The 20,011-nt window shown below is 48.6% G+C and overlaps 1 protein-coding gene across 2 annotated transcripts in view; it reads right to left on the reverse strand.

Annotated features, from left to right (window-relative positions):
• Positions 1-567: 567 nt before the first annotated feature.
• Znf362 (zinc finger protein 362) overlaps positions 568-20,011 on the reverse strand; it is a 40,509-nt gene continuing 21,065 nt past the window's right edge. For both annotated transcript variants that reach the window (XM_013020526.1, XM_013020525.1), the window contains 5 exons: positions 17,843-18,188; positions 17,055-17,279; positions 6,462-6,540; positions 6,199-6,357; positions 568-2,363 (listed from right to left, as the gene is read on the reverse strand). In XM_013020526.1, coding sequence (XP_012875980.1) covers positions 2,247-2,363; positions 6,199-6,357; positions 6,462-6,540; positions 17,055-17,279; positions 17,843-18,188 — 926 coding nt within the window. In that variant the 3' untranslated portion in view covers positions 568-2,246. The remainder of the gene's footprint in view (positions 2,364-6,198; positions 6,358-6,461; positions 6,541-17,054; positions 17,280-17,842; positions 18,189-20,011) is intronic.

Consider the following 20,011-nt stretch of genomic DNA (forward strand, 5'->3'; position numbering starts at 1 on the left):
CTCATTAAATTAGACTTCCCTATCACTTTCAGGGAAGCTTTGACACACAAATACTTTGAGGGATCGAAGTCCCCAGCGATAAACTGCACAGTGAGTTGTGGCTGGGCTAGTTCCGTCCTCCACATCGTGTTTACACAGGCCCATGCCCTGGATAAACTGGGGAGGGAGGAAGAACTAACTCCTGCATTACCTCCTTGAACAACTGGTACATTGACACCGCCCAACACACACAGAGTACAATTTCTTGAGCCCCATCTTCTACACTAGAAGAGCTTCCACAAATCAAGTACTACCAACAGCCCCCTAGAGGATGGGGTGCTCCTGAGGAAAGGGGAAGTGAGACTCACTGGTGGACTCAGCACAACTGCAAAGTCTTCGGGAGATGAAGACCTGGTAAGTGCATGGTCCTGAGCAAGCAGTCTTAGCTTGCTACCTCCTTCCACAGGGCCTTGAGGCATTCTGCAAAGGACTTGGCCCACAGCAAGCCACCATCTCTTTTTCCTTCTCAAGGGAAAGGTGCCCCACCCCACTCTTGCCACACAGCACACCACACACCACCACCGCCACCCAGGTGCAGGTACAGTTTATTCTTCACAACAGAGAATACAAAGAGCAGAGGGCTGGAATCCTTGTTTCTTGTCCCCTAGTCTTCTTCCCCCACATTTGAGTTTTGTCTGGCTCCCCACTCCCATTTTTAAATAGAATGCAAACATCTCTCCTGAAGTGTCTGAGGGGCACCTGGCCTTGCCTCCCTGCCACCAAGATGCAAACCGAGTAGCCAGCAAATGGTTTTCTCTTTTTTAATAAGGTATCTAGTTCTAAATACGGTGGCCTGGAGGTCCCATAGAAAAAAAGCAAAGGGGTGTTAACAGTATTATAACAGCATATTTACAGGGTAGTAACATGCGGACAAAAAGCTACAATACTGACTATCAGACGACGTAAGTCAAACAAAGGGACAGGGGTGGGGGGGCAGAGGAGAGACCCCCTCGGAAAAGAAACCCCAGGAAGCGTTAAACTGGTGAATCAATGGCGAGTTAAGGCTTAAAAAGTGTATAAAAATAACACGGTTAATATTCAAAACGGAACTCCAGATACAGAATATATAGATGAGTTTCTGTCTAGCTTTCTTTTTTTTTTTTCCCGGGGGGATATGGAGGGGCTTCTCCGGGCTCTGTACATGGTTCCTATATACACGGACACGCATGGCTTTCAGATTGGGGTGTGTCTGTGGGGGGTGCGGGGCAGGGTCTGCTCCTGGGCTGGAACCCTCTCCAAAGACCCCTTCCCTGCTGAGGGGCTTGGGCCTGGGCTGGGATCCCCCTCCCACACCCCCTTCCCTGGGCCCTGTCCCCATCTGGAGGAAATTCTGGAAGGGGGTCAAGTCCCAAGCTCCAGTTCCTCCCCATGCCCCTGCCCACAGTCTGGGGTGGCGGGAGAGGTAGCCGATTGGTTTCCTGGCCAGCACCGAGGTAGACTGGGGTGATCTTCAGGGCAGCAGGGGAGGGCCAGGTCTTACAGGCCACTACCCCATTTCCCTGGGCCCGCCACCTGCCCATCACTGCACCCTTTGGTCCTGCAGATCTCCTGGCCCCTCTCCTCTCCTCTCTCCACCTCCTGCAGCCTGGGCAGCCCTGGCAGCAGCCATATCTTCTGCTCCGTGAAGCCCAGGCATAGCTTCGGAAGATTCAAACTGGGGACCCAGGGCTGAAGGGCTCACTCCAGCCGCCTCCTGCCCCCTCCCACCTGGGTGGTCCCCTTTAAAGTCCAGAACCCCAGGCCTGAGCCTCTTCTCTAGGCCCGAGGCCATGGCCAGAGAAGGTTCCACGCTGCCCTCTGGTTCTCTGCATCCGTCTGTCCGATTCATTTAATTTCTAGGTCTTAGCAGCACCAACGTCCTGGCCAATAAATATCTTTTTTTTGTTATTAAAAAAAAAACCTTAAAAAAAAAACAGTGAAGCAAGTGAAGGGTGGGGAAACAAAAAGAAACCAACAGACAGGTTCAAAGTGCTCTGAGATCCTCTTTGGATGCCACCAAAACAGTCCAGAGTCTTGCAGTTGGCCTGGCTGCCCGGGAGCTGGACCACGCAGGAATTCTGCAGACCAAGCCTTCGGCGGGTTGGGAAGGTCGCAAGAGAGCTGGGCAGTTCCTAGTGGGCCCCTGTGGAAGTCAGGGCCTGGTGCTGCCTGGGTCTGTGTCTGCCAGTGGGCCGGGCAGTGCCGGGCTGGGCGGTGCCAACAGTGGCTCAGATGAGGGAGATTCGCACCGGGATACCGGGGGACTCCGTCCTCTGGGGTGAATGATGGCTCACCAAGTGCTCCACCACCGTGTGTTTGGACATGTGCTTCATCAGGTAGGTCTCCTGAGGGGGGGGGGGGGGGTGAGACACAGAGCCTGTCATCATTGTGAACTTCAGTTCCCAGAGCGGCCCCTAGAGGGCATCTTTACTGGTAGGCCAGCTGGTGGTGGCAAGCCCAGCACTCCAGCCAGGGTGAGTGCTGGTGGCTTTCTTGAAGCCTGAGCATGCAGAGTGCTGGCTGGGGAATTAACGGGCACCAAGTTTCCCTCAGCAGGCAGGGCAGCCCTTTGGCCAAGTGCTCTGGGAGTTGAGGTATACTGGCTGACTTGTCTGCCTGCTGGGAGAGCAGAGCTCCCTATACCTGGCTCAAGTTCCCAGTGAGGGTAAGGCTTGAGCACTGTCCCTGCATACCTCTGCTCAAGGCAGGCACTCTACCACTTGAGCCACAGCGCCACTTCATTTTTTTTGGTGGTTAATTGGAGATAAGAGTCTCATGGACTTTCCTGCCTGGGCTGGCTTTGAACCGCGATCCTCAGGTCTCAGCCTCCTGAGTAGCTAGGATTACAGGTGTGAGCCACCAGCGCCCATTTAGTTCTGCCACTTCTTAGTAGTAGGACCTTCCTCAGTCATCTCAACTCCCTCAACCTGTTTCCTTCTGTTACTAGGGATGGGGAGGGGTTGCTATGGTGATGTGGATAAAGCCCTGAGCATGCCGTGAGGGCTGAGGAGACCTCTCCTTCACCAGTCCCTATATTTTATCCCAGGTGGTGGAGGAAATTCGGGCCTTTGCCCGCCCTCCCTTGGTCCAGTCCCCTAAGGCAGCACTCTTAGTGGGCAAGGAGGTGACTCCTGCTAAGCTGCCCTCCACCGGCCTTGCCCAGGAACGAAGGGGTGCTCAGGGTCTCTGGAGGCCATTCCTGAGCCTCATACTTGATATGCTCCCAGTTGGCGGAGGCAGCCCTCACATGTGGCAGAGTGCTATATATGATGCCAGCAGTACTTAGCAGCAGTGTCCCAGCATATGATAAAGACGCATGGTGCCAGGCACCAGTGGCTCACAGCTGTAATGCTAGCTGTTCAGGAAGCTGAGACCTCAGGATCTTGGTTTGAAGCCAGCTCAGGCAGCAAAGTCTGTGAGACTCTTATCTCCAATTAACTACCAACAAAAGCTAGAAGTGAAGCCGTGTCTCAAGTAATAGAGTACCAGCCTTGAGCAAAAAAGGTTAGGGACAGCACCCAGTCCCTGGGAGTTCAAGCCCCAGTACCAACACACACACATAAAAGAAAGTATAGATCTTGATAAAGAAATGATACTGTAACAAAATATGGCATTCAGAAGTAGCACTGTGGCTCAAGTGGTAGAACGTTCATTGAGCTGAAGAGCTCAAGAGTTCAAGAGCCCAGAGTTCAAGCCCCATGACCAACAAAAAACAAAAACAAGGGGCTAGGAAGGTGGCTCAGTGGTAGAGCGCTTGCCTTGCATGCCTGAGGCCCTGGGTTTGATTCTCCAGCACCACATAAGCAAAAAGCCGGAAATGGTGCTATGGCTCAAGTGGTAGAGTGCTAGCCTTGAGCTGAAGAGCTGAGGGACAGTGCCCAGGCCCACGACCGGACCCCCCCAAAAAAAAACAAAAAAAACAAAATATAGCATTCAAGAGACAAATGACAATATCTGCGCTGATTGGTCATTTGATGGTAATAGACTCTGGTTAAATATTTTAATTAAATTATTAATAATTATTTTAAAATAATTAATAATTATAAAGATATTGTCTATATGTTTTTTAAAAAGAAAGAAAAGAAAAACAAAGAGCCAGGGGCTTGTGGCTCATGCCTGTAGTTCTAGCTACTCAGGAGGCTGAGTTCTGAGGATCATGGTTTAAAGCCAGCCTGGGCAGGAAAGTCCGTGAGACTCTGATCTCCAATTAACCACCAGAAAACCGTAAGTAGCACTGTGGCTCAAAGTGGTAGACCACTAGCCTTGAGCAGAAGAGCACAGGGACAGTGCCCAAGCCCCATGACCACCAAAAAAAAAAAAAGAAAGAAAGAAAAGCAAAGAGTTCATTAAAGACAAAGTTTTTACAAATGAAATATTGCTAAGTCTGGGTTTTACTTCAAACAATAGACATCCAGACAGGAAGGGCTGGTTGATGGTGAACTGGCGTACAGGGCTGAGGCAGGACCAAGTAGGGATTTCCCACCCCCTTAGGGGCTTTCCCCACAACTTGGGGCTCTCGCCTTGCAGGTGTGTCTTCTGTCTCTCCTGCCCCTCAAACTCTAGGGAAGGGTGTGACACACTTAGCACTATAGAAATGACAGTCCTGGCTAGCGTGTGTCAACATGGTGGGTGCCCCTGCTATGACCCACACTCCTCTCCTGCTAGCAAGAAACCTTTCAACACTCTCCTGACATCACCTCCCCCGGCTTCCTTTTCCACCTGGAAACACACCCAGCCTCCCTAACAGGGCCCCTGGGCTCACACATCTAATTTGCTCTCGGTTCCTGCTACATACCGTGTTGGTTTGTTCCACCTCATTCACTGCTCTTGCATGACAGATCCCTGTCCCTCTTTCTCCTCAACCTGCCCTGCTCTGGTTGGAGTCTAGAACGGTTTTCAGAGACATGTGCTGAAAGCTAGGCCCCTCTATGCCATGCCATGGAACCTTCAGAGGCCCTGTTGAGTGAAGTTGGGCCACTAAGGGGTAAATAAGCCTTTGAAGGAGACACTGAGACCCCCAGCTTCTGCTTCCTTTCTTTGTTTCTAGACACCATGAGGTGAGCAGCTCGCTCTACCTCCTGTACCCAGCTACCATGTACTCCTCACCACCAGTCCCAAAGCAACAGGGTCAATGGAAAAAAAAAAATTTCTAAAATGGTCAGCCAAAATAAACCTTTCCTCTTTTTTTTTAAAACTGTCTTTTTTAGTACTGGGGATCGAACCCAGGATGTTGCACTTGCTAGGCAAGCGCTTTGCCACTGAGCTACATCCCAGCCCCTTTTCCTCTTTTTAAGTTGATTATCCCAAGTATTTTCTCATAGTAAAAGAAAGTTGACTACCACATGTCTCTTTCTTGGGTGGTCTTATCTAGACGCTCCCCAATTCCACTTTGTCTTTCCTGTTGTTTCTAAAAACATTTTTTCCCCATTAGAGCGTGACGTTCAGAGTTTTGCTGCCTCAGGGATATCTGGAAATATTTAGAGACATTCTGGTTGTCACAGGATGGGGAGAAGGATGCTGCTTGGCACCTAGTGGCTAAAGGCGGTGGATGGTACTTATCATCCTAACACAAGATGGCACCCTATGACAAAAAGGAGTAAGTCGCTGCACAGCCACGGCCTAGCCAGCACCTCTGCCCCACCCATCATGTGCATTAATCAATGTGACCCGTGAGAAAACTGAAATACAGGAGGATCTGCTGGTTATATGAGGACCTATTAACCAGAATATTCCAAGAAACCAGAGGCATACACACAGATAACTCACCTGTGTGCACAAATGCCCTCATTTTGAAATTTTTCCTACCTGGGGACAAGGGCTGGAGTATGATCTATCATCCCTGGTGCAGTTCCAACCTTCCCTTAGAGGAGGGGGGGTGTCTCTGGGCCATGTCACGGTGCCCCCTTGTGGCCACAATGGAAACTACAGCTTCCCTACAGCAGGAAGACCCTCCTCTCTGTTGCTTGCAGTCTCCTACTGCTTTGAGGACTCCAGGGCCTCAGGAGTCCAGGCTAAGGTGAGCAGGAGTTTGGGAACTTGGCTTGGGCCAGCCAAACAGGGAAGCGGTGAGCAGAAGCCTTGGCTCTGCCACCCCTGTGATCAAGGGGAATCATTTCCCTCTCAGGGCCTCAGTTTCTCTCTTAGAAAGCAGGGAGTCAGGGGATCTGGCTGCATACTCACCGAGGTGTACGCCCGCCCACACATGCTGCAGCAGTAGGCCTTGGCGTGCTTGATGGCATGGGCTGAGAGGTGGATCTGCAGGGAAGCTGAGTCTGAGTAGGCCCGGTAGCAGTTGGGACACTTGTAGGGCTTGTCCTTGTTGTGCTGGCGCTGGTGAGACTGTGGAGGGCACAGCGGGGGGCTGTGAGGCGCGGGGCTCCCTCAGCCACACCCCTTTCTTGTGCTCCCAGGTGTGGGGGGCAGGGAGGCAGGCAGGTACTCACCTGGAGGTTGGAGAGCTGAGTGAAAGCCTTTTCGCAGCCAGGATGTGGGCACTTGTAGGGTCTGTCTCCTGTGTGGATTCTGCAATGGCAGCCCAGTGAGGAGGTTCCTGACACACACCCCTCCAAGTGCTCCAAGCCCCAGGCCCTTGGTGCCCCAATTCTTCCCATCCCCATTCTACCCAGAGCCCCCAGCAGGCTGAGAGTGAGCTCCAAGCAAGAGCTCCTCAAAGGCCACTCCCTCCTTCTCTGCCTTCCTCTGCCAATTTGAACAGAGCCTTCCTTCTCCTCACCATTGCACCCAACTCCCACCAGGGCCCACTCAAACACCCATGCCTAGGCCTGACCACAGGGCTTGCAGGAGTGTACTCTGTCCCCCCTTCTAAAACCCCACCAGGCAGGCCCCTCATCTCCTCCCACAGGAGATGGCTCCCCTGACCTGGCTGACTCCTATTTCCCATCTCTCGGTGTCAGGCCCTGTGCATGATGGGAATGTGATTATCCCAGGGACTTAGAGATGGTAGGACAGTGTGCTCCTCAGGCTCATCCCCTCTGTGTTCTTGATGGGAGCAACCCTTGTGCCCCCACTCCTGGGTTCTCATCCTGGATCCACAATATGTGAGTGGCTCTGGGCAAATCAACAAGCCTCAATTTCCTCATCTGAAAAAATGGGTATCTTACCCGAATTGTGAAGACTGCACTGGAAAATACACCTAAGGGGCTAAACCTGGTGTTCACATAGTCAGCATCAGCATCAATAAACATTTACCAGTGTTGTTCATTCTGTCAGCATTTATTCCATCAGGTACCTCTGTGCTAGGCACTGTGCTAAGTACTTGGAATTCATCAGTGAGCAAAACAGACAAAAACTACTGCCTGATAAAATAAACCATCGGCATGAAGTAAGAAAGGAAGCCACAAGTAGAAGGCAGAAGTGTGGGAAGGGAGACCGTGAGTGCCAGGAGTATGATGGCAGACCTCATGGAGAAGGTGACATAGTAGCAACAACCGAAAGGCAGATGACAGTTTGTGCTTGTCTAGTAGCTCAGGATGGACTGATGAAGTCTCTGTGGCATACTTAGACCTTTGGGGCTAGTCCCCAACCTGTCCCGAGTCACCAGTCCTGGCAAATCTGGAGTATGGAGTGGTCAACAAAATGCCAGCTGGGCCTGAATCATTTGCCTAGGATGCTGATGAGCATCCAGAATTGACCAATCATGTCCTCTTTTCTACCTATACCCAGCATCTCACCTAGACCAGGTTTACTCTATCCACCAACTAATAATAATTCACTCAAGAAACTAAGGCTCCTCAGCTAGGCTCAATGCTTTATACAGGGACCCTGGGATTCCAGCTGTGATAAACATGGACAGTCAGATTCCTCAGTGTGTTGTCCTAGGCCTTCATCAGACGTGCTGGTCTCACTTCCTTGCTCTTGAGCACCCCACCTGGCCTGTCAGACAGCGATTTCTGTCTGCAACCACATCTAGGGATTCTCCCCCACAGTCTGCTTTGACTGCACCCTACTCCTCTGCCTGCCGCCTGACACCAGCTCATCCTTCCTGGTCATCAAAGATCAAGGGCTGAAGAGCTTCCTCTGTGCTAACTGGCCCCTCTCACATCCCCAGGCCCCCAAGGCATCCCAAGCCCTCTTCACAGTGCCGCTCCCAGAGCCCATCCGGCCCACCGTTCTTAGTCTTCTCTTCTAGACGACTCTACACCCAAGGCAGGGGCAGGGGCAAGCCCCAGGACTGGTCCACAATGTACTGATGCCTTCCACCTGAAGCCAAGCTAGTCCCCACATCCCCTATCTACCTGCATGCATCTGGGGCTCACGTGTATGGGACATCCTCCCAGGGCCCTGCTTGAAGTCTACAATGAAGAGCCTGAAGGTGCCATGACCCAGCTCCTGCTGATGCCAGCTTCCCTTCCATTTCAGCCCATTCTTGCCCTCTCCAGAATGTGGGGGTCATATAGTTGGAAGCAGGCAGCAGGAGGACTGAGGGTCCACAGAACACATGCTTTTGTCTGAAACCCTGTGACACCCTCCCAGAGGCTTCCTCTGCCTGGAGCCCAGCCTTCCTGGCCTCCCATCAGCAAATCTGGCATCCTGAGCCCTCCTCCCCTCTAGCCCTTTCTCTAGGCTGTTGCCCCACCACCAGACACACTGAATACCTGGCTGAGCCAGCCATTCTCAGTACAAAATCCCCTTCCCTAGACAGCCCTCCCTGATCCTGCCAGGCCGGGTCAGACCCCTGCAGACTCTACCCTTCCCGCATTGTGCCCAGCAGGCTCACTAATGGTACTTATTCTGTTAGTCTCTGGTCACTGTTGACTTCACTGCCTCCATGAGAGCAAGATGTCCTTTGATCTCATTCAAGACTATTTCCCAGGTCCTGGCTCAGGCTTAGCCCAGTCAGGCCTCATAAATAACTTCAGACTACATGAAGGAAAGTGAGTTTGCCCCAGTCACTGATGACAGAAATAAGCTCTACATAACCAGAAGTTGCTAAGACGGTATTTCATGAACATTTGTGGACTGAGTGGTTGGCTAACAGTTCTTTTGTTTTGGTTTTTTTTTGGTCGGTAGTAAGGCTTGAACTCTGGGCCTGGGTGCTGTCCCTCAGCTCTTCAGCTCAAGGTGAGCGCCCTACCACTTGAGCTACAGCGCCACTTCCGGTTTTCTGGTGGTTTATTTGAGATAGGAGTCTCACAGTCTTTCCTGCCTGGGCTGGCTTTGAACCGTGATCCTCAGATCTCAGCCTCCTGAGTAGCTAGGATTACAGGCGTGAGCCACCAGTGCCCAGCTTGGCTGACAGTTCTGTAAAGATCTCACCTTCCTGGGGACCATCTTGTCTACAGAACTGGCCCTCCAGCCTCCTCTCATCCACCTGGCCTCCACTAAAGGTTCTCTGACTCAGTGTCCCCCTGACTTCAGCCACAGCAGCAGCTCAGGGGTGGGCCTCTGCTAGGCAACCACTACTGTCACTCAGAAGAGCCCCAACCCCCTTTCCATTCCGCTCCTGGTTTCTAAAGGTTACTCCTGGGTCAGCACTTGTCCAGCCAGGCATCTTGCTGTCCTGGCCCAAGCTCGTCTCTTGAGCCTTTGCTCATGCTGTTCCCACTGCCAGAAGTGCCTCCTCCTTCTGACTCTCTGCTTCATCCTTCTCTACTCATGGGCTGTACACTTCCATCCTCCCCTCGCTGTGGGATCCCTCTGGGTCAGGACTTGGCTGGCTCAGAAAGGGCTTCAAGGAGTCCTTGGATGAATGAAGGGGCAGGCTGCTTGTCCCCAGTGGCCACAACTGCTCTCCTCTTTAGTCTTTGAACTTCAAATGGGACTTGTGCTTTCAGTTCTCCCACCAGAATCTGCTTCCCACTACAGGACCATCCAGCCCTGACTCCATTCAGCCCTGGCTCCCACATCTGTGGTGACAGGAAGCTCTCCCAGGTCCAAGGTGGTCCTTGTGCTCTTCCAGCACAGGGAAGCTGAACAGAAACTGGTGTCCCTGGACTGCTCTTTGCATATGGCCCAAGCTTGCCCCCATCCTGGGAGCCCCAAAGACTCTCTCTACATTCTTGTCTAGCACCTCCACCCCACTGAGCTTCTCCAACCACATACATTCCCACCCACCTCCTGACTGCAGCTCCTGTGTACTGTCCTTGGATCCTGATTCTGTCACCTCCTAGTTGGTAACCTTGGCTAAGTAACCTTGCCTTTCTCATCTCTAAAATGGGGATAATAATCAAGCCTGTAAGAAGTGTAAGGATTAAATGACTTTACCTCAGGGCATTCATAAAGTATTTTCCAGTTAGTTTGTAATATCTTAACTTATATTTAAGATAAGATTATTTCTGCATAATTAACAAAGAGAGGATGTATTCAGTGTTTAAATGAAATGATGGACTCATTAAATCCAATAACTGTTACATTCATATTATTACATGTATGACAATAACTGTTATAGTAGTACCCTTTTATTTCTCGAGTGTTCACACACTACTGAATGCCCTCAGCTACCTTGTGCTCTGTAACAAAAACAATGCAGATTTAGTGACAATTCCTGAGGTGATTCTTCCCTAAGTTATCTCTCAATTTCAATATTTCTTAGGAAGAAACACAAACTCATGCTGTGTATGGGCTTACAGATGCCCTGTACATTCAAGCACCTTTGGGATAATCAGGCTCAGAAGAGCTTTTTAAGAAGGATTGACTGCCATCATTTTTATCGCCATTACTGTCATCAGACTTGAAGAGAAGTCTGCAGCATTCCCTACTGTTGTCATTATACACACACACAGACACACACACACACACAGACACACACACACACACACACACACACACACACACACACACACATCATAAAGAGCCAGCAAAAGAAAACCAAAGCACCCCAAATAAACAAACCAACAAATGTAGCATCACCCAGTCTGGCACTCAGTTCCACAAATAGATTTTTAAAAAAACCTACCTCTGAGTCCTTTCTTATAATTTACTGTCTCCTGAAGCAACTTCATACCTGGCATCCTGAATCATGGAATCTGTAGAAATGGGACCACTGTATGCATGTGCTGACTGTGTGAGACAATTGCCACTTTCCCACATGAGCGGCAACAGAAAATGTTTTTATTTTTCTCTCTAAATCATGTGGTGTTTTCTAGACTTGGCAGACCCCTACTTTTCCTCCACACATGCTTCCTTTCATGACTGAGATTCTCCCAAGATGTACTGGGTTTTCCCAAGATGCACTGCGTTCCCCCTTGCCACTCAACAGTGTTCACAGGCACTCAGCTACCGTCTCTAAGCTGTGGACCTGGCTCACTCTCTCTTCAGCTCTTGATCAGGACTGTTTCTGCCTTGGACATGGCCATTTTTGCATCCCCCTCATTAATGGTAGTACCACTGGAAGGATGGATTTGATTAATTATAGAATCTAATTGTCCCTTGTCTGGTTCTCTGCCACGGAGCAGAAAACCAGAACTAGTCTCTATCAAACATCAGAGGAGAGTAACCCAGAATTGTGTTGCTTTCTTAGGCTTGGATTTTTGTTTGCTTTGTGTGTGTGTCCAAATGATTCCGGGTCTAGGGGGCATTTGGGGCACCCATGTCCTTGCCACTGAGTTAGGACACATTGCCCTAATTATATGTGTCAGAGCCTCAGGAATCATAAATTCTCTTCCAGATGTTGATAGAAGCCTCTTATATTGTTTGTTTTGCTTCCTGCCATTACATAAAAGAGGGGAGGGAGGAGAAAGAGGGAGGGAAAGAAAGAGAGAGAAGGGGAGAAGGGAGAGAAGGGGAGAAGAGAGAGAAGGGGAGAAAGGGGGAAAGGGAGAGAAGTAGAAAGTGGGAGAAGGAAAAAGGGAGGGAGAGGGAAAGGGAGAGGGAGAAGGAGAAGAAGAGGGAACCCTAGGGAGAAAGGGAGAGGAGAGAGGAGAGAGGGGAGAAGGGGAGAAGGGGTGGAGAAGGGGGAAGGAGAGAGGAGGGAGGGAGAGAGAGAGAGAGAGAGAGAGAGAGAGAGAGAGAGAGAGCGCATGCATGAACTTATGCCCTGAGGAATGGAGAAGAAATCTCTGGGTCTAGGAACATTCTGGCAGAATACTTTCCTTCAGGAGATTACAGATTTTTTTTAATGATATTTTTAAAGTCTACTACTGAAAAACACCAAGAGAATCCTTAATCATTATGATTACTTGGCATTGTGTCTATTTCCAACCAGATTAATTCTCCTGTCTTGCCTTTCTGCCAGCTGTGTGCAGTGCCTTTCTCAAATCCAACCCTAGATAGAACAAGGCAATTACCAAGGTGTCTTTTATAGGCAAGCGCTCACAAACTTCCCAGATGCTCAGTGGACCACACCCAAGATAGGAGCCCTTGCTTCAGAAAATGAGGGATGCTCAGGGTAGTTGGGCTGTTTTCTTATCTCCCTAACTTCAATTATACCAACGTTAAAGTAACCACTGCCCTGTGAAGCTTGTATTTTAAAAAGGTGACAAATTGAGCCAGGTAGCTCACACCTGTAATTTTAACTATTCAGGAGGCTAGGAGCTGAGGATCACACCAGTTTGGAGCTAGCCTAGGCAGAAAAATCCCCGAGACCTTTATCTCTAATTAACCATCAAAAGGCCAGAAGTGGAGCTGTGGCTCAAGTGGTAGAGTGCCAGCCTTGAGGAAAAAAGCTAAAGGACAGCGCCCAGGTCCTGAATTCAAGCCCCAGTACTGGTACACACACAAAATATGACAAACTGCTTAGACTCTGGTGGCTCACACGTGTAATCCTAGCTACTCAGGAAATCTGAGGATTGTGGTTCAAAACCAACCTCAAAGCAAAAACAGTCATAAAACTCTTATCTCTACTAAACTAAAAGGACAAAAGTAGAGTTGCTGTTCAAGCCTTGAACAAAAGAAGCTCAGGGATAGACCCAGGCCCTGAACTCAAGCCCAAGGACCAGTGCGCACACATGCATGCGCACGCGCATGCACACATGCACACGCACACGCACACACACACACACACATACAGAGCACAAATCAAAAAAGAACAGTTTAGTCTCCAAGGATTAATTCTATACACATATAAGTGTGTGTTTAAATATATGTATCTCACAGAAGCCTATTTTGTGCATTTTGAAGATAAACACAAAAATACTATTTTAATGTACAGACTCTAAAATATAAGTATCTGGAAAACCCTCTTTAAAAATATTGTCTCCAGGGCTGGGAATGTGGCTTAGTAGTAGAGTGCTTGCCTAGCATGTATGAAGCCCTGGGTTCCATTCCTCAGTACCACATAAACAGAAAAAGCCAGAAGTGGTCCTGTGGCTCAAGTGGTAGAGTGCTAGCCTTGGCTCATGCCTGTAATCCTAGCTACTTAGGAGGCTAAGATCTGAGCATTGCACTTCAAAGCTAGGAGGGCCAGGAAAGTTCTTGAGGCTCAAGTAGTAGAGTATTAGGTTGAGCACAAAAGCTCAGGGACAGCACCTGAATTCAACCAGGACCAGGACAGAGAATATAAATACAGTCTCCAGTTGAGATACAGCTACACAAGGCCTTGGGTTCAATCCTCAGCAATGCAAAAAAAACCAACAAAATGTATCTCTAGATTGAAATTGCCCTGATCAATTATCTATTAGTTTTATGGGATAAATTAAAGGACTGCAGACCAGCTAATACCCTAGCTGCCTATAATATGATATGCCTGTATCCTGAGAGATTGATCATGTACTAAACCTGGATAGTGGGCTCTTTTCCCCTCTATTCTGATGCTGTTGATGATTACAATAAATTGGCCACAGTCATTCAGCTTTATTTACCAGTCTCTCTCCGGACCTCACATTTGCCTTAGGGCCTTTACTTTGATCTGGAGGTAAAACAGTAAGCCTTCAGAAAGGACAAGACAAGGACAGCCTCAGAGAGGGCTGGGCACTACAGGAGACTAATGGGCTCAAGCTTAGAAACTGACATCACAGCCCAGCTAGACCAGACACCAGTAGAGGCCATGGCAAGATTGCAGAAGCAGACAACTAAGTGAAGGCTGGCTCCATGGGCCAGAGCAGCAGGAATTATCACCCAGGACTGGACGAAAGTTTCTTCACTATAGCTGCTGTTTCATTTTCCAAAGGGCATTTGAGAAACCCTTTTATCATTTGGTCTGTCTCTAATCCTCAGTTTATAGGAGGTTATAGTTAACAAAAAGAAAAAAATATATATTCCCTCAACAGCATCATATTCCAAAGAGCCCTTCAAAATTCATAGGAGGGTGGGGGAAAGGAGCTATGAATATTTAACATATGCTGGGTGTTGATGGCTCATGCCTATAATCCTAGATACTCCAACTCCAGAGGGTGAGATCTAAAGATTATGGTCCAAAGCCAGCCCAGATGGGAAAGTACATGAGACTCCTTTCTCCAACTGATCACCAAAAAGCTTGAAGTGGAGGTGTGGCTTAAGTGGCAAAGCACTAACCTTGAGCAAAAAGCACAAATATACATTAATAAATTATTAAAGAAATTTAAAAATAAACTACATATATGGGCTTATCTAAAAATAACAGAATAATTACTAAATAAAAACATACACAGTACCTTCCATGAGGCCCTTTGCATATCCATTAGTTTTATAAACAGACTCAATAAGAATCTGCCCTTCCTAATAGGATATAATTGGGCAAATCAAATTTGCAACCATGACTGTGCCAGAAATGACACATTTAAAGACAAATTTTATTCAATTAAGCACAACAAGCCTGATAAGATGGTACTTCATACGTGAGAACGAGGCCCCCCAGACCTCCAGCCAACAATGGGACCTGTTCCAGGCTTGTGGAATTGCAGCCTTGAAGGTGATTTTTAAAAAATCAATTTTTGCTTTTCTGGGAGTATTGACAAACCAGAGGATTTTTTTTTTCTTTTTGCTTATGTGGTGCTGAGGAATCGAACCCAGGGCCTCACGCATGCAAGGCAAGCGCTTTACCACTGAGTCACCTTCCCAGCCCCCTAGAGTATTATTCAGAAAGAGGGACCTACCTGTACTGAAGCACCACCTGGCAGAAGTGAAAAAAAAAATTAAACACACACACACACACACACACACACACACACACAGAGTTAAAGTTTTATTTCAAGGCTTTAAAGAGTCTCCTGATAGACTCTGTGTCATATCATGTGCTGTAATTCTCAATCAACATTGTGGATATATGTATGCATATTACACTGACCAAACTAAAAATAAACAAGTAATGTCGAAATCAGAAAATTGCTGACAAAAAGTTGTGAGGTCAAAGACATGCCTTAGAAAGCCAGAAATAAGAAAGGAGACGGACAGCGCCTGCCCTGTGGCCATTCTGCTGTTCAGGGTTTCTTCCAAACCTACCTATTATTAGGCCCAAAGTCAGAGAAACAGCAAGGTAAGCCAATTTGCACCCTAGGATAAAGGCTGCAAAGGCAATGGAATAAATGAAAACTAACAACCACAACAACATGGAGTCCTTCTATAGTGTGTCCATCCCTCAAAAGTCCTGTCAATAAGTTCCCAACTCCACAGCAACACTTTCCCTCCTTGACTCCAAACCTGCAGACAAGGGCAAACAGGACCCTGCTGTCAGAGATGATAACCGTGAGAGCAGACTGCCCTCCCGACAGAGCAAGTGCAATCTTAGAAACCTTTGGTTCGCTTCTATAAATACTTACAGTATTTTCATTTGTATAGTCTTCTGATGTCTATACTCTCTTGCACAAGATTTTCTTCCCATAAAGTATTTCTTTCTTTGAGTCTTCTTTCCACACACTCAGCCAGACCTAAGCCCCACAGGATGGGAGTTTTGTCTGTTTTGTTCCTGGTTGTCTCCTGCCTAGAATATTGTCTGGCACAGTGTGGGGACTCTGTAAACATTTGTTAAATGGATGATCCTCTGCTCAGGACAGAGCTCTACTTTTAACAAATGCCAACACATGGTAGGAGCACAGCGGCTCATGCATGTAATCCTAACTATGTGGGAGGCAGAGATGGAGAGGAACATAGTTTGGGGCTAGTCAAGGCAAAAAGCTAGCAAGACCCCCATCTCAATACATAAGCTAGTCATGGTGGAATGCAACTGTAATTCCAACCATGGAAAAGGCATAGGTAGGAAGATTGCAATGTGAGGCAAAAATGAGAAACTCCTACTAGGATTTTTTTAAAAGGGCTGGGGGGGGGCTGGGAAGGTGGCTCAGTGGTAGAGCGCTTGCCTTGCATGCCTGAGGCCCTGGGTTCGATTCCTCAGCACCACATAAGCAAAATGAAAAAAGCCGGAAGTGGCACTGTGGCTCCAGTGGTAGAGCGCTAGCCTTGAAGCTGAAGAGCTGAGGGACAGCGCCCAGGCACAGAGTTCAGGCCCCACAACCGGACCAAAAAAAAAAAGGGCTGGGAAGGTGGCTCAGTGGTAGAGCGCGCTTGCCTTGCATGCCTGAGGCCCTGGGTTCGATGCCCAGCACCATATAAGCAAAAAAAGAAAAAAGCTGGAAGTGGCGCTGTGGCTCAAGTGGTAGAGGGCTAGCCTTGAGCTGAAGAGCTGAGGGATAGCACCCAGGCCCAGAGTTCAGGCCCCACGACCAGACCCAAAAAATAAAAAAATAAAAAAAATAAAAGGGCTGGGGTGTGACTAAAATGGTTTATCAGATGCCTAGTAAACGGGAGGTTCTGAGTCTAAACTTCAGTGTTGTCAACAACAAGAGATCCCAATACGTGGGAGAAAGTGGAAAACACACAGGAAGTACATGACAGACAGTCCCATCATTGCTGTGATGGGGACCCACAGGGCCTGTGGGCACACAGAGGCAAGGCCCCACACCCAGCTGCAAGGACCAGAAGCTGGCTGGGGAAACAGGCTGCTTCAGGTGAAGGACACGGCAGTTATAAAGGCCAGGAGCAGAGGAGGCTGGGAGTGGTGAGAGCTGCACTCAATGAGTTTGGCACGGCCTGGATCAAACACAGCCTTGAGGAAATTCCCCAGACAAATGTATTCTTGATGGTGGGGCAACAGGTACCTAGAGGTCTCTGCCCCCCTTGCTCTATGCACCAGGCCACAGAGGCTGGGCTCCAGGGTAAGCACCTACCTGGTGTGCTGCTGGAGGTGGGAGAGCTGTCGGAAGGACTTGTCACAGTAGGAGCAGTGGTAGGGTTTGACGCCCAGGTGGATGCGCAGGTGCTGGGCCAGGTAGGAAGCGTTGGCAAAAGACTTGGAGCAGTGCGGGCACTTGTGGGGCTTGGCCTCTGTGTGCGACTTGGAGTGGATTTGCATCTCAGACTTGGTGAAAAAGGTCAGCGGACACACCTTACACCTGTGCAACAAGAGGCAGGGTTGTGCCCGAGAGGAAAACCCCCAGCCTCTAGTGTATACCTTGGGGGAAGGTCTTCCGTATCAGGGATACCCTGGACACGGGTCAGAGCTTGCTGGCAAAGGAACCCAGGTGGCTCTGGGGGCAGCCAAGGCACCGTGTGCGCTGACAGCTTGGGGAGATATCTGAAGCTCCCTGCTCCTCAATCTTAGGAAGGCAGACTCCAAGGTCCCAGGGAAGCTGGTGCCCAGCCACACCATGGTGCCAGGAGAAGAGGCTCTCATGATCAATAATCCCCACCTGGCTGCACATGACAATCCCTGTGCAGTTTCAACAAATACAGATGCCTGATATCCTTGGGCCTGCACCTCCAACAAGTTAGCTCAGAATGCATGGACTAGGATGCTAAACCACTGACCACCTCTTCCACATGGCCTGAAGTGGGGGTGGGACTCCATCCCACACCTCTGGACTATAGCCCTCACTCTCAGGCCTCGGACACCCTTTCCAGCCCTGGAAAGCCTCTACCCCAGTCTGCCCAGACCCCATCCCAAGGAGACTCCCACCTGTATGTCTTGCCCTCCTTGGCGGTCTCTCCTGAGGCCAGGATGGGGTAGGGGACAACAAGGACAGGGGGACCCCCCGGGTTCTCCGCCTTGATCTTTTTGCGGCCGCGTTCAGACTTCGGGGGGCCAAGCAAGCCATGGCCCTGGATTGTCTTGATGGAGTCCAGGAGGGGGGGGCTGGTGATCCCTGAGATGAGGGTGGGGGATGAGGCGATGAGGCGGCTCTGGCTGGTGGTGGTGGGTGTGGACGGGGTGCTGGTACCCGTGCCGGTGCCGGTGCCTGTGCCATTGCCGGTGCTCGACTCGGATGTACTCACAGCCGGGGTCCGGGAGGAGAGTCCCAGACCTGGGAAGACACAGATTGGGGATTAGGAGAGAGAAGCTACAGTGGCTGGTTCAGCACAGAGGTCCAGCTGTGTGACTCAGGCCAAGTTTGCCTCTCTGAACTTCTTCCCAGTCACAAATTATTACTCAGGGGTAACTGAAGGAGCTTGTGTATGTATAAACTGTTGTAAGTAACTTAGACTAAACTGAATTCATAAAAGAAGCACTTTATGGACTGTTACTATAGTTCAGTGGTAGAATACTCGCCCAGCATACATAGGCTATGGGTTCCATCCTCAGAACCTCCAAAAAAAAAAAAAAAAGAGGCACTTTTGGAAATAATTCCAACTACAGAAAAAGTCTGAGGTACAAAGATGCTCACTACTGCTTTTTTTTTTAAATTTGTAACAGCAAAAATGGAAATATTCAGGGAAAAAACCAGAAATACTCAACATTGCTAAAGCATTTATTCAGTAAACAGTGAACAACCTCTTCTACTGAGGACACATTATCTTTTGGATTTTAAAACCTGTATATGTACGTGCCATGAAAATATTAGATGGTATACCAAAATGTAATGTGCATGGTAATTAAAAAACAAACAAACAAAAACCCTTTTTGATTTCTCTGTACTTTCTGATTCCCTAACAATAAAATGTTCTTTTTGTGTGTGCCAATACATGAACTCAGGATGCTGCATAGAGCTCTACCACTTGAATCACACCTCTACTTCTAGCTTTGTGCTGGTTAATTGGAGATAAAAAGTCTCACAGACTTTCTTGCTTGGGCTGGCTTCAAACTATGATCCTCAGATCTCAGCCTCCTAATTAGCTAGGATTACAGGTGCAAGCCACTAGCATCAGTTGGTGAACTCTCTCTTCTGTAATGAAAGTTATTCTTTTAAAAAATGGACCAGAAATATAAAATTTAGGCTAAGTATATTTATTTCTAAATCCAAGTTTGAATATATCTCTCCCCTACTTAAAATTCTTCCATGGCTCTCTCCTGACCCAAGATAAAGTCCAAACTGATCAGTATATATCTATCATGTGCTTCAAGTTACTTTTTTGAAAAATAAAGAAAACAAAAATCTGTGCATTGACAAACTGGTGTAGTGGCTCAAGTGGCCAAGGGCTTTGAAGGTCTACATTCAATCACTGTAACAGTAAGCAAAAAATATCTATGCTTTGGAAAAGCTGGAGCAAGTGTGTTCTGGTTCACTTACTGGTGTCACACACAGTTGGCTTTAGTGTTCATTTGAGCAGCCTTTGGGGAGGGCCATTAATTAATTCATTCATTAACTTATTTATTTATTTTGCCAGTCAGTCATGGAACTTGAATTCAGGGTCTGGGCATTGTCCCTGAGCTGCTTGTGCTCAAAGCTAGAACTCTACCACTGGAGCTCAGTGCTACTTCCAGGTTTTTCTGAGTAATTTACTGGAGATAAGAGTCTCACAGAATTTCCTGCCTTGGCTGGGTTCGAACCTCAATCATCAGATCTCAGCCTTCTGACTAGCTAGGATCATAGGTGTAAGCCACCAGCACTTGGTGAGGGCCACTAATAGTTTAAGCATATAATTAACTCAACTTCTCGAAACTAATTATAAAGAAACACTGGCAGATGGGCACAAGGCCTGTGTGCAGAAGCCTACCCTAAGATGTGGGGCCTCCTCCTGCTAGACAGCAACAGAGCCAACAAATGAGATGGCTGGAGCACAGGGACAGACAGCAAGTGCCTACAGGTACTACTGGCTAAACAAAGTAAACCACAGGCTTCATGGGCCCATCTATTTCAGAGAGGGGAGGGGGAGAGAGGGGGGAGGGGGGTGAATTTAAGCAGAGAGA

This window comes from Dipodomys ordii, unplaced genomic scaffold (assembly GCF_000151885.1).
Source record: "Dipodomys ordii isolate 6190 unplaced genomic scaffold, Dord_2.0 Scaffold51, whole genome shotgun sequence".
Taxonomy (NCBI): Eukaryota; Metazoa; Chordata; class Mammalia; order Rodentia; family Heteromyidae; genus Dipodomys; species Dipodomys ordii.